At 45.7% G+C, this 18,020-nt stretch overlaps 1 protein-coding gene across 1 annotated transcript in view; it reads left to right on the top strand.

Annotated features, from left to right (window-relative positions):
* Window positions 1–17,674, top strand: part of CASP6 (caspase 6) — a 215,652-nt gene extending 197,978 nt beyond the window's left edge. Inside the window, exon 8 of the mRNA XM_078676677.1 lies at window positions 16,099–17,674. Coding sequence (XP_078532803.1) covers window positions 16,099–16,331 — 233 coding nt within the window. The 3' untranslated portion in view covers window positions 16,332–17,674. The remainder of the gene's footprint in view (window positions 1–16,098) is intronic.
* Window positions 17,675–18,020: the final 346 nt, after the last annotated feature.

The raw sequence follows: 18,020 nt of genomic DNA, 5'->3' as shown, positions 1-18,020 counted from the left end.
AAGGCAAGACAATCATATTTTAGGTGTCCCTCTTTCTTACAATATGCGCACTGATTATACCCAAGGGAAAATCTATAATCAAAATTGTCAGAACGCGGCTGTGTCCTATTGGGCTGTGCTCGTGGTCGATACTGCTGTTGTGAATCAGTTTGGTTTGATCGTGGAGGGTATGCTTGCTGTAACAAAACCTTTGTCTTGAGCTCCTTCGTTTTCTTCTCTACACGATCACTTTCTTCCTTTTCCCTATTCTCATAATACTGGGCTGTTGCTAGTATTTGCGCAGGGGTTGAAACTGCCCACGCACTCTCTGAATTCTTTAATTTGTTGCATAGCTCAGGCAGCAAATTCGATACGAACTTGTCAACGAATAACCGCTAGCCTCCCTCAGCGCCCATGTCCTGGCCGCTGTGGTCGACAAACGCTTCCTCAAACCTTGTAAAGAAATCCGAGACACTCTTGTCTTTCTTTTGCTTACAAGCTGATAACTTATCCCAGTTCACCTTCATCGCTGGCATGATAGTTTTCATGAGCGTAATGATTTTCTGCGGCAAGTCTAAGATTAGCTGGTCGGGCTTAGCCCCACCAACTTGTAATGCATCAGCCGCTAGCAGTGCAGCCCAATCACCGCCTAATTCAACTGCGTGATTGGCTTGACGAATTTTAGCCCAAACTGGTTGCGGTACAATATTGCCAAACAACATGTCGATATCGGCAAGGTTCATAATAGAAGCTTCCACCAGTTGTGATAACTCCTTATAATAACCAGCCGGGTTTTTACGCGGATCAGGTAAGGATTGCTTCACTTGCAAAACTTCCAATCGTTTCCATGGAAGATGTATCCATACCCTTCGAAAATGTGGTAGAACCACAGGGTTTGCATTAGGATCACCAGGCACCCACAGTGGCGGAACCTCTCTCATGGGATATTGACCAGGAACCGCTTTCCAATTCTCGGTGGTATCATCTGCTGATACCCGAGAATGTGCTGTGGATCTAAACGCTAATAAGCGTTCCACGGCACGTCGTACATCGTCTCCTATAATCATACCGTTTGAAAAGTGACTCTGAAGTTCAATTATGTCGGACGGTACATTATCTACATCATCATTATACCATTCTTCCCTCAAAAAGTTACACATCTCCTCAAACACGAATCTCTGCGTAGGCTCATTAAACTGAGAAAATGTATCAAAGACTACACGTGGAGTGTAATTAGCAGGATGTTTCATCCACCTATGTGCCATGGTTGTTAACGTCTCTTTCTCCCTACCACTAGGGATCTGACTCCGTCTCTGAGGAGTTTCAGATGAATCAGACGAAAATAATGGACCAGAAAGAGGTGAATAAAGGGTAGCAACAGAGTTAGGAACACGCTTACGAACAGAAGGAGAAAGAAAAACAGGGGCAACAACACTGGAGGTGAAGGAAGGCATAGTAGAAACGGACAAGGTAGTCGGAGTAGCAGAAACAACAGTCTGTGAAGGTACAGGTACAGGAGCAGTAGGAACAAGGACAGGTGGTGGAACAAACGTAGGGTTAACAGCGGGCTGGCCCGCAGCCGCTGGAGCAACAAGAGGAACAACAGGAGGAGCTATAGGAGGAGCTACAGGAGCAGTAGCACCCTGTACATAAGGAGGTGGTGATTTCATCAAGTATGATAACAAGGAATCCTCCTTCAAATCTTCTTCTTTCTTTTCTAGATTATTCGGTAAAACTGGGTAACATTTATCTATTTTCATATGATGCAATCTAGTAGAGATTTCCATTTCCTTTTCTTCTTTTTCCTGTTTACATTCTCGTATAGCTTGCATTATCGGAACAAACCCTTGCTTTTGATCCTTTTTAAGTTGTTTGATTTCTTTCTGCTTGGCCTCTTTACGCCATATCCGAAAGGAATCAAACATAGCTGGCCTAGCTTTCTTTAAAAATAATTTAGCCTCAAGATTATCTAAAATCGAAAGTTCAAAAGTTCCATGTGGTGGCCATCTAAGGTCACCGTCTTTCTTTGTATAACGGACCCAGTAATCATTATAGATTATAGGACCTACACCATGTCGACTATAAAGATCATGTATCGGAGTTCCAACTGGAGGTATCGGACACGAGTCCTCCAACCGGGAATCCATTGCGCAACATTTGAAAATACGAAACAAACCACTATGGCTAGGCATCGTGCACACTAACCTAGTATCAAACTTCAAGGATTACCGAAGTAATTAAACCTCGTGTAAGTCAAAACCCTCGGTTTTTGGCAATTGCAACTGTCAAATAATACTAAGGACCAATACTAAGAACCATTGAGGAAGAGGTGTGGCGCCGCGGCCAGGGCGACTGACGCTGGAATCTGGGGACCACGGTTCGATCCCCGGCTCTGGCGGCAGGTTAGCCCAGCACCATGTGACTCTGGGCAATAGCTCGCTTAATCTTCCCAACGGCCCCCAGCGCCTAGAGACCCTTACGGGTGATTGTGCGCTTTACAAATGTGGACTTTACAAATGCAATGGAACCATGCAATACAACAAAGCCTTAAGGCTATCACAAAGCTCGGAGAGCTAACCACAAAGCCTGAGGAGGCTATTACAAGGCTCGGTGAGCTATTACAACAAAGCCTTAAAGGCTAACCACAAAGCTTTCAAGAAGCTAGAACAACCACTAAGGACTGGGAGCGACCCACAAAATACTTAACTCAGAACTTCAATGGCGGCACCAGGAAGGCCCGTCTATCGTCTCGCTTGTACATAAGGTCTGCGCCGGGCGTCGAAGACAGGTCGACAGTCAGGGCATCGGTCCGTCGCAGCCGTCAGGAGGCGGGAATCTTCGCAGGGAAAAACTTCGGGCCACTTATTTCGACAACAGGATCGATGAAGCGGGGTGCACCTTCCCTCGGAGATTTCACACGAAGTTCCTCACGATCATCAGGCTTTGGACCGGTACCACTGAAGTCGCCCCACGTTGGGCGCCAACTGAAGGACTGGACTTTTAACAGTACCAGCGGTGCCAGGGAACAACACCTATAACCTTCATGGGATACCTGTTTCGGCGCACAAACTACAGAGACACGGGACACTTCCTTCGGCGTCAAAGATCAGCTTTTATTACTGCAGGGAAACAGGAGTCATAAGAAGTACATGAACATGTAGGTTCTGCGAGTCTGCTTCAAATTGTATACGTTGGTCGCTCTCTTTTATACAGAATGTTGCCATTGCATAACATGTGGACAAAAGATTACAATTCAGTTCCCACAGTAGACTTCAAAAGGGTCGCTTTCATGTGTTCAGAAACCCGGAACATAATTACAATAGCCATGCCGGTTCCCAACTGTAAAAGTACATCTTCCCACCATTAGGCACACCCATTAGAGTTTGTAAATGACAAAGAAGAAGAGACAAGAGCAGGTGCAAGGAAGTCAGACACGTGTAGAGAAAAGAGTGTGGGGGTAATATAGGAAGCATGATCGTAGGATCAAAGAGTTGGATCCCATCGCCTGCACGGCTGTCACAATAGGCCGGCACGGCCAGATTACCCTCAAGCTGAGCCATCTGCCTTTGCTGTGTCATTCCTCCGGCCATAAAGACGCATGAAAGGAATATGCGTCTTCCGCAAGGCTTGGGAACTAGAGGGTCAAGGGGCGAACAGTTACCTGCTCGCTGACTACGTGAGGGCAAGAAACAAAATGGATGCTGTATCTAAAATGGAACCCGAGGGTTCAGATGAAGAACACGTAATATTAGGCGAACCCTGGCAGGTAGTGTAGCGAAAATTCGCACACTTGCCGAACTCATCATTTTGCGGTTCGTAGATACCAAACTTATCCATATTCGGCAATGCCCAGAACATCATAATAATTTTTACGGAACCTCATCCTCCCTCATCTCTTCATACAGTAGAAGGCCACACAGTACATCCTGTATTTATTTATTGCCTTATATACAGCATGCATCAAAACTCCTTTAAGGTAGCAGTATACATTAGACAGGGGCAGGCAATACGACATATTTGACATGCTGATTCTGTCAGTACCCTCGCCGGGCCCCATTTGTACATGACAACTTGGACGATCACATTATTTTCCCTTAGTTATGTACCAAGTATGTTGGATATACTCCCCTCCCTCACCCCAAACAATAAGGCATCAACCATGACTGCCCCACCACCCCTCCCCGCACTGCTGTCTCTCCTTGAGTATTGTTCAGTTCGATTAGTATGCTCTCTGGTACTCCAGGCGTGGATAATGCTGCTGCGCCAGGACCTTCCTTTGTGTCCCCCTTCCTCACCAGTGTTACATCCTGTATTTCTTCAGGGCTTCACTGGCCTCACCTTCCTGCCGTGAGGGGAACAGCTCTCCAGCACCAGCGCACGCCATGAGGGGAACGGCCAGCACTTTCCAGATAATGCCGTGAGGGAAACGGCCAGCACGCTGAAAATCGCGATGTGAGGGCAACGGCAGAACTCCATCCCCCAGCAGCCCCTGCGACAGTGATGCCACACTCACGCCCGGGGGCAGGTCAAAAGGCTCGGCCACCTCCGCAGGTGGGACGCGAATGGGCGTGCCCGGGCCAAGGGCGGGCCCGTCTGCGCCCATCAGCGACAGGAATAGGCAGGGCAGGGCCAACCCCTGAGCAGCTGCATTTTCTTCTAGTTTTGCGGTGAATACAAGGGGTAAGACTCTTTCTACCTCATATGCCCATATCAACTTGTTGACTCTGCTACAAAGCTAACAACACTTGTATGTTCCTCTTTTTACTTGGACCATTGCGGCGGCATTGACTTAGCACAACCTTGGAGGGAAGGACTTGTTACAGATGAACTGGGCGACATCACTGTATTAATTGAGACGATAGGTGGTCTGTTTTCGGATTCTGATCCTTTCCTGAACCCGCAGGGGTGTTTATTTACATCTGGGTAATGGTGGTACAAGGCATATTTTGCAAGAGAGCCGTAAGGACGCTTGCTGGGAAAATGGGATAAAGGGTAGTTGCCAACAGAAATAAACCATCATGTGAGCCTCCAACCTCTGCCATAGACAAAATGCTCCAGAGGGCCATCGGGGTGGTGTCTACATAAATAGAATGGACAGAAAGAAGGTTATCCCTTACTCTGGATATTTCCCCACTAGAGTCTAAGGCGACCCCGTCACCAACTATCATTGAAATATCGCAGCATAGTTCATTGTCACTCCCCCCCTCTGGTCACTCTCCTATATCGCCAATTGGGGCCAAAGATAAGCAAACACATACCATGATGCCCTCGCCGTGACCTGATCGTACCAGGAAGCAACCACTTAGGGATAGCACGCTTACCAACTCAAATAAAGGGAAACGTAAAGCAGCATTAGGAAAGGGTCCGAAAAACAAAAATCATGTGTGATCAACCAGGTTGACACACCGGGATCTGATGAATCAGAGTAGATAAAGGGCAATTCTCAAATAGCCAACTCAGGTGCATAACAACCACCATGAGTAAACAATCTAATGGCTGACCTTGTAATGGAATTAAGAGCTACTATTAAAGAAGAAATAGCACCTCTAGTAGTCCGTTTAGAGAGATTGGAAAGAGTCTGGGAGGGCTCAGGAGCCATAGTGCAAACCGACCCTGTGATGAGGAAAGCAGGGGGAGGGTCTGATAATGGAAATTCAGAGGCTGCCCATGGCTTAACACATACACATGGTGGGGGGGCACACACAACTGAGATCCCCCCAAACTGTGGCTCGCAAAGGGAGTCAAGCACTAAAACTACAACAGCTACCCAAGATCTTAGCCATAGGAGGAGTTCAACGGAAGCAAGTGGAGGGGTTAAGGCTAAGACTATAAACAGGGAGGCTACTAGTAAACAAGCCGCACCACTGACCCAGGTTTCAAACAATGAGAATATGGTGTCCTCCCTCCCTAGCATTAATCTTCTGCCAGCATGTGCCCCTTATGTCGCCATAATGTCAGGCATCCCTCCAATTGCCCATAACACTAAAGAATCTCAGCCTCACCTCAGGAACAAATGCTTATTCTGGCTCGCAAGGTTTAGGCATTTTGAGTATGCCCATGCAGGGGAGATAATCATGGTCCGCAGAGTAGGCTGGCTGGGCGATGCTCGAAAAACTGAGTCCGGGGAGTGCGTTGTGATTAACTTTAACAACCCCAATACCGTAAGCAGATTGTTATCTACCCCTAAAACAGGGCATCATACACCCACAGGAATAAGTCTACGCTTGTTGGATTATTTCTACCCCCAACCAAACTCCAACCATAGAGACAATGCATTCCCGTTAATCCATCCAGTGGGCCCTGGACCGCGTATGGAAGGAAGGTGGAGTAACCCAACAGACGCCCTCTGTACAATATTGCAGTACGCAATAGATATGAAAATCTGGAAGAGGTTGACTGACTAGGGAGGGGTCACCTTAATGGCAATATTTGTGAGAAACAGCATCCCAACCAATTTACTAAACAAGAGTGTTCTGAGGGAGGTTAGAATGGAGCTAGTGGTGGGGTGTTAGACCACTGGCATAGTTCAGAATTGGAGGGTGGCCAACTGACTGAGGAGGCTGTTTCCATCCTTCCCGAAACCCAGTTGAGCTGTATTGAAATGGGAGCGACCAGTTTAGTAGTTGAAAAAAAAGCTGGGGTCTATCAGGTTGCACATCCCTCTCCCCATTCCTTCCCCCTGGAGGCACTAATAGGGGTAGCACTGAGGAGTAACGATCTACGAATTCTATTGTGGAATCTAGCAGGACTGACAAATAAATTAATATGTCCAGACTGGGGGTCTTTTGTGGACAATCACGATATTTGCCTATTCCAAGAGACCTGGGCCTGTGAAGAACATCAGAGGGTAGGCTTCGCGCCATTTAACATCTTGGCTACTAAGGGGGGTGGGGGCGCCCGTTTGGTGGACTTACGATCTGGGTGGGCACGCATCTCGGGTGCAAGGCAGAGCAGTTGGTAACTCCTATTAACGATATTCAATGTGTTTTACTGGCATTCCCAGACAAGAAGAAAATTGCCCTAATTAATGTCTATTCTAGGCCTGTGATTAACAGACTAGAATCTGCCACCATAGACCATCTTGGCCACTATATCCCAACCCTAGATCTGGAAATGTTGATGATTATAGGAGGTGACTTTAATTGTCAATTCGAACCATTAACTGACAATTCCCAGGAGGTTGCCTCAGAAGAAGATCTTTACTGGTCAATTCCTGATCCACAGATCACCCCAATAAAAGTCTGGTCCCCTTTAGCCATGCAAATCTATTCATGTACTCTGTCCCATTCATTGAGGGCTTGCAATGGGAGGACACAGTCTGACCTTCCTGGTACATTCACATTCAATTGCGATGGCCAGCTTTTGCTAATTGATTATGTCATGGTGGAAACGAGAACCTGGGAGAAAGTTCAAGACTTCTATGTACAACAGAGACAGGACAGTGATCACAATGCTCTGATTGTAACATTGAAGCTGGGGAATCTGGGCTCAATTAACTTCTGTCCATACCCGGCAACTAGCACCGGTGCTCTAGTAACCACCAACAATCGAAGGAAAGTCAGATGGAACCGTGTCCAGCAATCTCCCCCCAAACTGGCAAAAGTTTATCAGCTTCCAATACCGATGACAGGCAGAATGAGGGAGTTGGGACAGGTAGAGGCACGCATAGAGGACAGAGATAAAGCTAAAACAATTCACGAGAAGTTAGTAGAAAAGTTGGCAGATACATTTTATCCGGAAACATCCAAGAGCTAAATAGATCGACCTAAATGCTCCTGGTATAATAGCAAATACCGCAATGCAAAACAAGAGCTTGTGCAATCGGTGAAAGCCAAAGATAGGACAAATATTAAACTAGCCAGAATAAAGCATAGGAAGATCTTGCAGCAGGAAAAGAAAGAATGGAAATTAGAAAGGTGGGAGACCCTCGGGACTGCTCTGAAGGATAACTACCTTAAATTGTTCTGGAGGCTAGTTATCATTGGGGAGGAGGAGGAGGTACGTGCAGTTATAGAGCCTAATATTGCGCCCGAAGTATGGGAATTACACTTTGGGTCTCTGTATGACTACACTTTGGGTCTCTGTATGACTGCGAGGCGGAAGTACCCCTAAGCCCAGATATCTCGAGCAATATCTTGGAGTACTGTCAGGAGGGAGACAGGGACATCTCATTGATGAAGCTTCAAAATGCTTTAACTAAAGCCCCGGGTTTAGACAAACTCCCGGGGGACCTCTTCCGGGAGGAGCCCATTGTTTGAGCCCCTTATCTGTGTGCCTTATTCAACGGTATTTTGAAGGGGATAAATCCCCAGACACCTGGAAAGGTGCGGAGATAGTACCCATATTTAAAAAGGGTTGCCCTCTTCTACCTAATAATAATAGACCCATCAGTCTAATTGATAACACCCAAAAGCTGATGGGCAGGGTCTTATTGGTCTGTATACAGGGTTGGATGGAGGATCAGGGAATCTTGACCTCCTACCAGGCCGGCTTCAGATCAAGTATATCAACCATGGACTAGATATTCAGACTACAGCTACTTTTCTGGAAAACGGTGAAGATGGAGGGTGGCAGCCTCTATCTTATATTCGTTAATCTGAGGTCGGCCTTCGACCTTGTGCCTAGAAAGAAGTTGTGGGAGGTGCTTGATGAGCTTGGTATTCCTCCATGCCTTCTTAATGTGCTGGTGAGGTTACACACAGACAACTATGCACAGGTTAGATGCAGAAAACATGGGGAACTCCCCTCGCGCTTCCCTGTCAGATAGGAGGTGAGACAGGGATGCGCTTTATCCCCCACAATATTTTGCCTATACATCAATGGGCTTATTGCTTTTTTAAACAATATAAAAGACACTGATGCCCCAAAGCTTGCCACTGGGAGGATACCCGCGTTGATGTTTGCGGACGATACCTTGTCCAAGTCCCCTCTAGGTATCCAACGCATCTTGGATGGGTTTGCACAGTTTTGTAATATGAGAGGTTTGGAGATTAATCTATATAAGACCAAATGTATGGTCTTTAACCCTCAAAAAAGCATGCGTCCAAACTCCTCTCTTAATGGCACCCTCCTTGACAAAGTAACGACCTTTGATTATATGGGTATCACATTGTCTGAACAATTTGGGTGGGGCCCCCAGATGACCAAAGCATGTGGAGATCATTCGTTTTCAAGCCAGCGGCCCCTGTAGTGGAGATGTACAAGGTCCAAGCAAGAGGGGCCACATTATATGGGGCGGAGCTATGGGGGCATAGTTCTTCTATGGACCTTGTGAAGCTAGAAAATAACTTCATGGGACAGCTCATAGGTCTACCACGGAGCACTCCTCTAGTTCCCCTCCGCATGGACTTGGGTATGAGGCCAATTGACCAAGAGATGGCCCTTAAGCCCTTGACATTCTGGCGGAGGCTTTGGACAACCCCCGAGCTGAACCCGTATAAAGAAGAGCTGAAGGAGCTCCTCCCCAGACTTAATCCCAGTAGAATACCATGGCTGGCCCATATTAGAGTCTTTCGAACAGGCTTGGGAGGTCGGAGCTATGGTTGTCTCCTGAGCTATCCTGCCCTACGATATCCAGGGCGGATCTCGAAGAACATTTCAGGCAATTCAATCTGCTGTCCCTACAGGAGCGCGCTAGAGAGGGCAGGTTGACAATGGAGTTTTTACAAGTAATAGAGGTGTACACGAAGGAACCCTTTTTAGAAGTAATCCAGCCACCTATGGCTAGGAAATTGTACTTGCAATTCAGATTGGGGAATTTACCTTTGGCTGCGTACACTAGTTCATGGGCTCCCGAGATCTCGAGTATGTGTCCCAGTTGTAAAATAACGGCTGAAACCGATCTGCATGTGTTGTTCTTTTGCCCGGCTTATGTGTTACCCCGCAAACGCTGGGTAATCCAACTATGTAAAAATGTAGGGTTCACACGCTGTGCAGAGGCTTTTAGAGTTTTAAAATATGATACTGATCCTCCAATTGTATTTGTGGTATCTCGCTTTTTCAATGACATGTGGCATACCAGGAGAGAACTTTTAAAGCAACTTTAGGGGAGAATTAATTTTTATGAAACCTCTTGTTCATTTTTAGAGTGGAGTGTAATGTTTTTTTTTTTTAGAAAACTGAATTTGAAAGTTTGTATTTTTTAAATAGTGTATATAATATGAAAGTGTAATTATTGTATATTCCGTGTAAAATTTTGGGGATTGTCTTTCATGTACTTTTATGGCCTGAATGGCCGAAATAAAGTTTTACAACAACTTATTATGAACTGCACAATGTATCTGGCATATCAAGGCTAAATATGTACATTGATGCTTTAATGTACACGTACGTCTTATGCTGAGAGCTCCACTGACATTTGTTGCAATTTTTGTTGTTAATAAAAACATTACAAAAAATTAAAAAAGGGGAGAAAAAAAAGTAAACAATTCAGAAAGGAAGAAGCTAAAGGGTAACATTTGCAGGTAACGTGTTTCAGCAAGGGCCTGGGGGGTGTTTAGCTGGCCTCTGATAGGCGATGATGTCATAATCTATTGTAGTAATGTTCTTAATCATTCACTAACTTGTATGGCTCCGTAACCCAGTATGTCGATAAAATGGACTCTACCAATGGACACAAACCTTTTAAAGTAGACAACAACTGACAGACATGCGCACAATATTGAACTGAATTCCAAGTAGTAAAACTGATAAAATGCTCACACTTGTACTGAATTCACAGCCATGACAAAGTTTTCTGTTGTCATTTTTTTTTTACTAAGAATCCTTTATAGTCCTCATTGCAGTGATGATTTAAAGCTTGTAATGCTGAGGAATTTTACTCATAGGTCAGTAGCGCCATACAAGTGCTCCCTAAAGATGTTGGTCTGGCGCATGCTGATCTGTGTCTTTGCTGCATGTCTGGTTGTGCTTACCTGTTATAAAACATAATTTTGAGTCAAAAACGCACCACAAGCCAGACAGTATACTTTGGCGTAACAGCCAAGAATTGTGACAAATGTTTTTATCTTTGTATATGTCAAATTTACTTCAATAAAAAAAATATTTTGAGATAAAAAATAAAAAAAACGAGAACTGAGTTAACACGAAGATCAAGTGCTGTACAAAAATTGGACATTTACATAAAACGAATAATGAAACTGACAGACCTCCCTCATAGTCCCATGGCTGTGAGGCAGGGTAGGATCTGGCTAAGTGGTGTGGAGAAAGGGTTCTGTGTGGTTGTGATTTTTCGGGATAAATAAGGGGTTGCATCGGAGGGTGCAAATGTATCAGTGCTATCACTCATTCTGATCATTGTCAGTAACATTGCCGAGGGCTTAGCTGGGAACTCGTTTCTCTTTGAAACTGACACCATCAGTTTAAAAAGATACTATTTGCAGTAAAAAAATAAAAGATTTAAGAGAACTCCAACAATCAAATAAAGCGAGGGACCACACTAGATGCAACCCAGAGACGAGCTAAAGAGATGGACTAAGGGTTGCGCCAGAAACCCTACTGGGGGAAATGCAGGACTTAAATTGAGTCTTCTGAAATAGAGAAAGGGAAGGAAACATAGGATAGAGGTCTCTAAATAGCCCAGGAGCATAAATACAGTATAGGCAATGAGCTAATTTCAGCTGAATCGTCATTGCAGTGCGGTGGATCATGAGAGACAGTTTGGGGTGGAAGCCTCAGGAGTAAGACAGCTTCACAGAAGAGGATGGTAAGTATGACGCCTCCTTCGAGCAGGAGTAGAGCAGGCAACATTACTATCATATTTAGAAAAAGGCATTGTGGGCCTACCCCAATCACCTGTGACCAGTCCCCCGACTGATCACTGTCCTTGAGGACCTGGCTCTAGCTCCTCGAGGCACCTACCTTGATTCTTCTGTCTCTCTCTCTCCCTCGCCCTCTTGCCTTGTTTCTCTCCCTGTGACCTTTGTCCCTCTTTCCTCTGCTGTCTTTTACTTGCCACTTTTGGTCTTCATCCTTCAATCAGGCTGTGCCTCTATTTTGTCTGCTTTTCCCGTTTTTTCGCTTTTGTGCCTCGGTATTGTCAGGTTTTTCCCCCGCTTTTGTGCCTATGTTTTGTTAGCTTTTGCTTGTTTCTCATTCTCTCATTCCTCGGTTTTGTCTGCTTTTGTCCATTCTTGTGCTTTTGTTTAATCTGCTGTTGCCCCTTGTGCCACTGCTTCTGCCCTATCTCGTTTGCCACCCGTGTTCCTTCCTACACTCCTTTCCTGCCATGTCTGCTGATCCTCCCCGCTCCTTACCTGCTCCTTGTGCCCCCACTTTCTTTCCTGCTCTCCTGACAGCTGTGTTCTCCTCAGCCTCATGCCATACACTCCTCCCCTCTTCCAGGATCTACTTAATGGTGGCTGCAGTGCAGAACGCCGAAGGAGTGCCACAGGGTAGCCTATCTGTGCCTGTCCGTGACTTGACTGTGCCAAGTACCAGAAAACCTGGTCCTCCCCTGGACCACCACTACCCTCCCGCATGCCCTCAACCCCTGCCACCACCCAACACTGCTGCTGCACCACACAATACTGAGGGAGCCTTCACCTGAACCTCCTACAGACCAATATCATGAATGCTCCATAAAAACCCTCTCACTCAGCCAACACACAATGGAGATCTGGGAGCTGCTGGACGCAGCCACTGTTCCAGACACACTGTTCCTCATGGAAAAGTTGCGGACGCAACATTGAGACATCGCTGTAACCATCCCTGCTGGATCGTCAGGAAAGACTGCCAACAGAGACCCAGAAGTTTTCATCATCTTCATGGACACCTTCAGTTGCAAAACCTACGCAAAATCTGGAACCTACGCAGGACACATCCTGGATCCTGTCTTCATGTCCTTTAAAATAATTGTCAACACATCCACACTAGTCAACTGGACTGACCATGGCATGGTAAGTTTCGCAATCAGCATCCATCATCTCACAAGAATCTGCACAACGGGCCCAGGACACCTACACTGGAGCAAATTAGCAGAGGTTGATTGGACTTCCGCTCGCCACAAGAACCAACTGGAGCATACAAGCCACCTAGCACATGGCATTGACAAGTTCAACAAATGGATCACTGCCTGTGCCAACACCCTGCCCTCCAGCAAATGAAACTACGTAGCAAAAACAACAACACAGGCCTTCTTGTACGCACCTCAGAATGATCAAAATACACTGCAAACAACAAGAACAGGGGTGGAAAAAAACAAGCCAGGGAGAAGTAGAAAAAGGCATATTCAAATCCACCCTGAGAATGTTCCACCAGCAAATACGGGAAACCAAGGAAAGGCTCTAGTCGAACACATCAACTCCAGCTCCAACAGCAGCAAAGAAATCATCACCTATGGTCAGGGATTTCACTGCGCCCACAGCAGCCGCTAGCAACATCAACACATCTCAAGAACTGTACTTTTTCTTTAGCAAGATCACAACCATATACAGCAACTTTGCCCCACAACCGGATCCTTGAACCTTGCCAGAAGCCTCCTGGTGACAGACAAAGGTCACAAAAGACCATTAAAGGGCACTAAGTACAGAGGAAATCACAGTAGTCATGAAGACCATACACTCTGGGGCCTCGCTGAGTCCTTGCCCCATCACGCCATAAAAAAGGATCAACCCTCATCAGCAAGGCCCTCCCACACATCCTCAACACCTCCATCAGCACAGCCAACTTTCCAGATACCTGGAAGCACGCATCCTTTAACACCCTCCTGAGGAAGCACCCAGGCGACCTAACCAAACTTGCCAACTACTTACCAATATCCATTCTTCCGTGACCAGCCAAGGTCCTGGAGAAAGCCTTTAATAGACACCTCTTGGACCACCTCGCCAACAACTAGCTTCGCAATGCCACTCAGTCAGGCTTCAGATCGAACCACAGCACTGAGACCAACCTTGTTGCAGCTACAGACGACTCCAGATAATCCTCATCACAGATGAACTACAGCCCCCATCCTTTTAGACCTTTCTGCAGCATTCAAAACCATCTCCCATCCCATTCTGAACAGAGAACTCCAGGACATAGGCATTCAAGAAAATGTCCTCTAGTGAATCTGCACATTTGTCACTGGAAGACCCCCAACCCGTCAGCATTCTACCATACTCCTCAGAAGAAAGAAACTCCTTTGCGGAGTCCTGCGGGGCTCTGCGCTTAGTCCCACCCTTTTAAACATATAAATGACCCTGCTGGCAGACGTCATCCGGGCTCACAACATCAACATCCTTACCTACGCAGATGACGCACAACTGATACTGTCCTTCTCAGACAAAACACCCAGCACAAGTTCACTGCATGCATGACCAAGAAGCCACCTGGATGAAGTCCAACTGTCTTTAGTTGAACACGGGCCAGACCGAAGTGGTGATTTTCAGGAAGGACATCTTGCTGTGAGACTCCACTTAGTAGTCAACTGATTTTGGATCTGTTCCCATGCCTAGTACGCAAGATAGAAACCTTTGAATTATTGTTGATAAACTGGAAACGTCCGCTCCTGTTATCTCTGTTTCACACCCTGAAGATGTTGAAGAAGATTTTCAAGTGGCTTCTGAACAGCTCCAAGTTAATGGTCACCCAAGCCTTGATCACCAGCAGACTGGACTACAGGAACACCTTATAGACAGGAATACCCAACCAACTCACAAAAAGATTCCAGACAGCCCCAAACACTGCAGGCAGATTATTCTTCAGTCTCCTGTGCCATGCCTCCATCACACCTCACCTAAGGGATCTCCACTGGCTCCTGATACACAGGCTTGCACATTTCAGACTCCTCCCCCACATGTGCAAAGAACTTCACAACACAGGCCCTGCCTGCTTGAACAGCCAAGTACAATTCTCTCACCCTCTCCAGGCACCGCCATTCCGCTGGACTCTCAGTAGCACACACACTACTCATACACAAAAGTAAATCAGGAGGTCGTGCCTTCTCACATATTGCTCCTAAAACACAAACAACCTCAACAACTCATCGGAGCCTCTTCCTCCCTCCTGAATTCCGCAAGAAGCTGAAGACCTGGGGCCTCATTTATGAAAAGTGACGTATCGCTGCGTGAAAGCAGCGATGCGTCACTTCTCAGTGCGCCCTCCTTGCGACATGATTGATGCGTCATATTTATAATATGAGGCATCATAGCGCAAGGAGTTACAGATACGTCAGTATTTCTGACGTCTCCGTAGGCGCAAAAGTGACGCATTGCTGGAGTGTGTCACAAAAGTGACGCAACTCCAGCAATGGGTCCTTTCACATGGGGCAAGCCCCATGTGAAAGGGCCTGCGTCAGGGGAGAGGTGTGGCGCCGCGGCCAGGGCGACTGACGCTGGAATCTGAAGATCAGGGTTCGATCCCCGGCTCCGGCGGCAGGTTAGCCCAGCACCATGTGACTCTGAGCAATAGCTCGCTTAATCTCCCCGACGGCCCCCAGCGCCTGGAGACCCTTACGGGTGAATGTGCGCTTTACAAATGTGGATTATTATTATTATCTTACGCCTGCTGTGAGGCAGGCGTAAGTAATTGACGCATTTGTGTCCTAGAAGTGGCGCAGTGAAATCTTATAGATTTCACTGCGTCACTTCCCTGACCCTTTCTTGCGTCAAAACGCCCCCTTTGCATACATTATACCTGGCGCAAGTATAATGTGGTGCAGGGGTTTACAAAGTGACGCATCTACCTAGATGCGTCACTTTGTAAATATGGCGCAGCAAGGCGCATTTTTAACGCCACTGGTACGTCACAAAAAGTGACGCACCGGCGGCGTAAAAGTGACGCAATGGCTCATAAATGAGGCCCCTGGCTTTTTAAGTAATTACCCTGCCAAGGCTAACTCCACACACCTGCTTCTGTGCCTGGATACTCCCATAGGAGATTGAGCCCTATACAAAATGCAGGTAATATAAGTAAATTGAATCGATGCTTTGTGCATCCCTGCGCAATGCGCACCCATGCAAAACATCAGTAAATAAACTCCCATTTATTTATTTGGTTAGAACCTCAGTACTACCATTAAAAGGATTCCAACAGCATAATCTAGGAATAATGAACATTACTTGCTTTGCAACTGGAATTGATTAAGCGTTAGACCGCTTTATCGCACCTCTTTGTAACCCTCTTATTCTGTGTTTCCCCCAGGTTACTATTCCCACCGCGAAACGGTGAACGGTTCCTGGTACATTCAAGATCTTTGCCGTACAATGAAACAATATGGTTCCTCCCTGGAAATGCTTGAACTGCTGACCCTGGTGAACCGGAAGGTGTCTGCACGTCGAGTGGACGTGTGCAAAGACGTCAATGCAATTGGAAAGAAGCAGGTGCCCTGCTTTGCGTCCATGCTCACTAAAAAGCTATACCTGCGTCCAAAATAAAAGTCAGGTTGGGTGGTACCTTGCTGATACTTGTTGCCCTGTGTGAATTATGGAAAAAGGGAAGACATGTTTTTATGTTTTTCAGTTAACAGGTTATTTTTTTAGTACATCGAGACTGATTAATTTTTTCTTACTCGACAGACTAAAAGGCATGATAAGGTTATTTGGGACTTCTTGGTGCTAGGAACTGTTAACGCGTGCAGGAAGTTAGATGGTCGTTTTTGATAACCAGACTTAGTTGACGTAATTGCTCTCTCCCCAGGGCTGCATTCTGAACATTACATGATATTTTACATAATTTTATACCGTTGGTCTTCCACTGAGCAGCTTGCAGTCATGTTTAGTACTTCTTTTTTAAATCACGTTTCAATGAAATGGCACCTGCACTTGTATTGTAATTGTATTTATATAGGGGTTACTACCCTTGACAAGGCGTCCACGCGCTTTTCCTGCGAATAGCACGCTACTCAGGTACCCATAAAGGATTAGTGGTGAAATAGTATAGTGAAATATGGAAGTAATTTGAGTAGTGGACCTGTTAGTCTGTTATTTGGATTGAAAAGTATAGTGGAGGGATAGAAGAGGGAAGGATTTAGATTTTTCTGTGGGGGGAGCTCATAGCAGTAGGAGGAGACTTGGGGTGAATAAAAGGGAGGTGGATGGGGAAAATCCATAAGGAAGGGTTTAGAAAAGCTTGTTTGGGAGATCTGAATAGTAAAATAGGTAAGAGACCATGCAAGGAAGAGTAGTAGGGAGTAGGGTTATATTTCGGATAATAGTAGTCGTATGAGTTTTGGAATGAATGAGACAGTGGAGGTAGAGGATGTATTGATAGAGGTATAGGGTGAGAAATAGGGTAGTGCATTGGAATGAGTAGTAGAATGATGTTTGAAATGTGTCGGAGTTGAGGTAGAGGATGTATTGAGAGCAGTATAAGGGGAGAATTAAGGTAGTGCATTTTTGCTTTTGAAATTTGGAATCTGTCAGGAAACTAGTAAACCAGAATCTGAAAGTAGCATACCACTGTGACATGAGCCACTGACAGGACATATTTACTCTGCTTCATTACATGCAAACGTCCATGTGTGAAACAAATGTAGAAACTGAGTTTCTGTACAACCCACTTCAATGTCTGGCCTGACCACCTGGTGGCTGGACAGTTTTCTATTGTACCATTTCAGGGAGATATGTGTAAATTGTTGTGTTATGGTGTTATGGTGAAGTAATTAACTTGGTGTCCTATAATTGACTCAATGTTTGCAATAAACTGAGGAGAATGGGAAAAATTGTAACATGTAGACTTTTTCTTATGAATAATAAATAAAGTATTTTTTATTGCCTTACTCAATTTCCTTGCGTTTTTAGGTCAGGCTCTACTGTATCTAAGACCTTTTGATTTTACCTAAATTCTATGTATATTGTAGTTATAGTGTTTGCCAGCCAGCCGTCTTCATCCATTGGTTTGTTATTGTGTCATTCACATTTTTCTACCGCTCACTACAGCGACAGCTTGACACAGTAGTTAAGCCCACTTCAACTGCACTGAGAGTGTCCGCATTCTGCCCTTTAACAAGGTGTACATCAACACACAAATTAGACCCCTTAAGAGCCAGAGGTTGCAATGGAAATTAGTGTTTTTGAGGCGAAATATGTACTTTTGGTTTTAGCTACTGTTTTTCTTCATATTGG

Source organism: Lissotriton helveticus, chromosome 2_1 (genome assembly GCF_964261635.1).
Source record: "Lissotriton helveticus chromosome 2_1, aLisHel1.1, whole genome shotgun sequence".
NCBI classification, from domain to species: Eukaryota; Metazoa; Chordata; class Amphibia; order Caudata; family Salamandridae; genus Lissotriton; species Lissotriton helveticus.
Note: the sequence above shows the minus strand (reverse complement) of the source record. Positions and strands in the feature narration are given on the sequence as shown.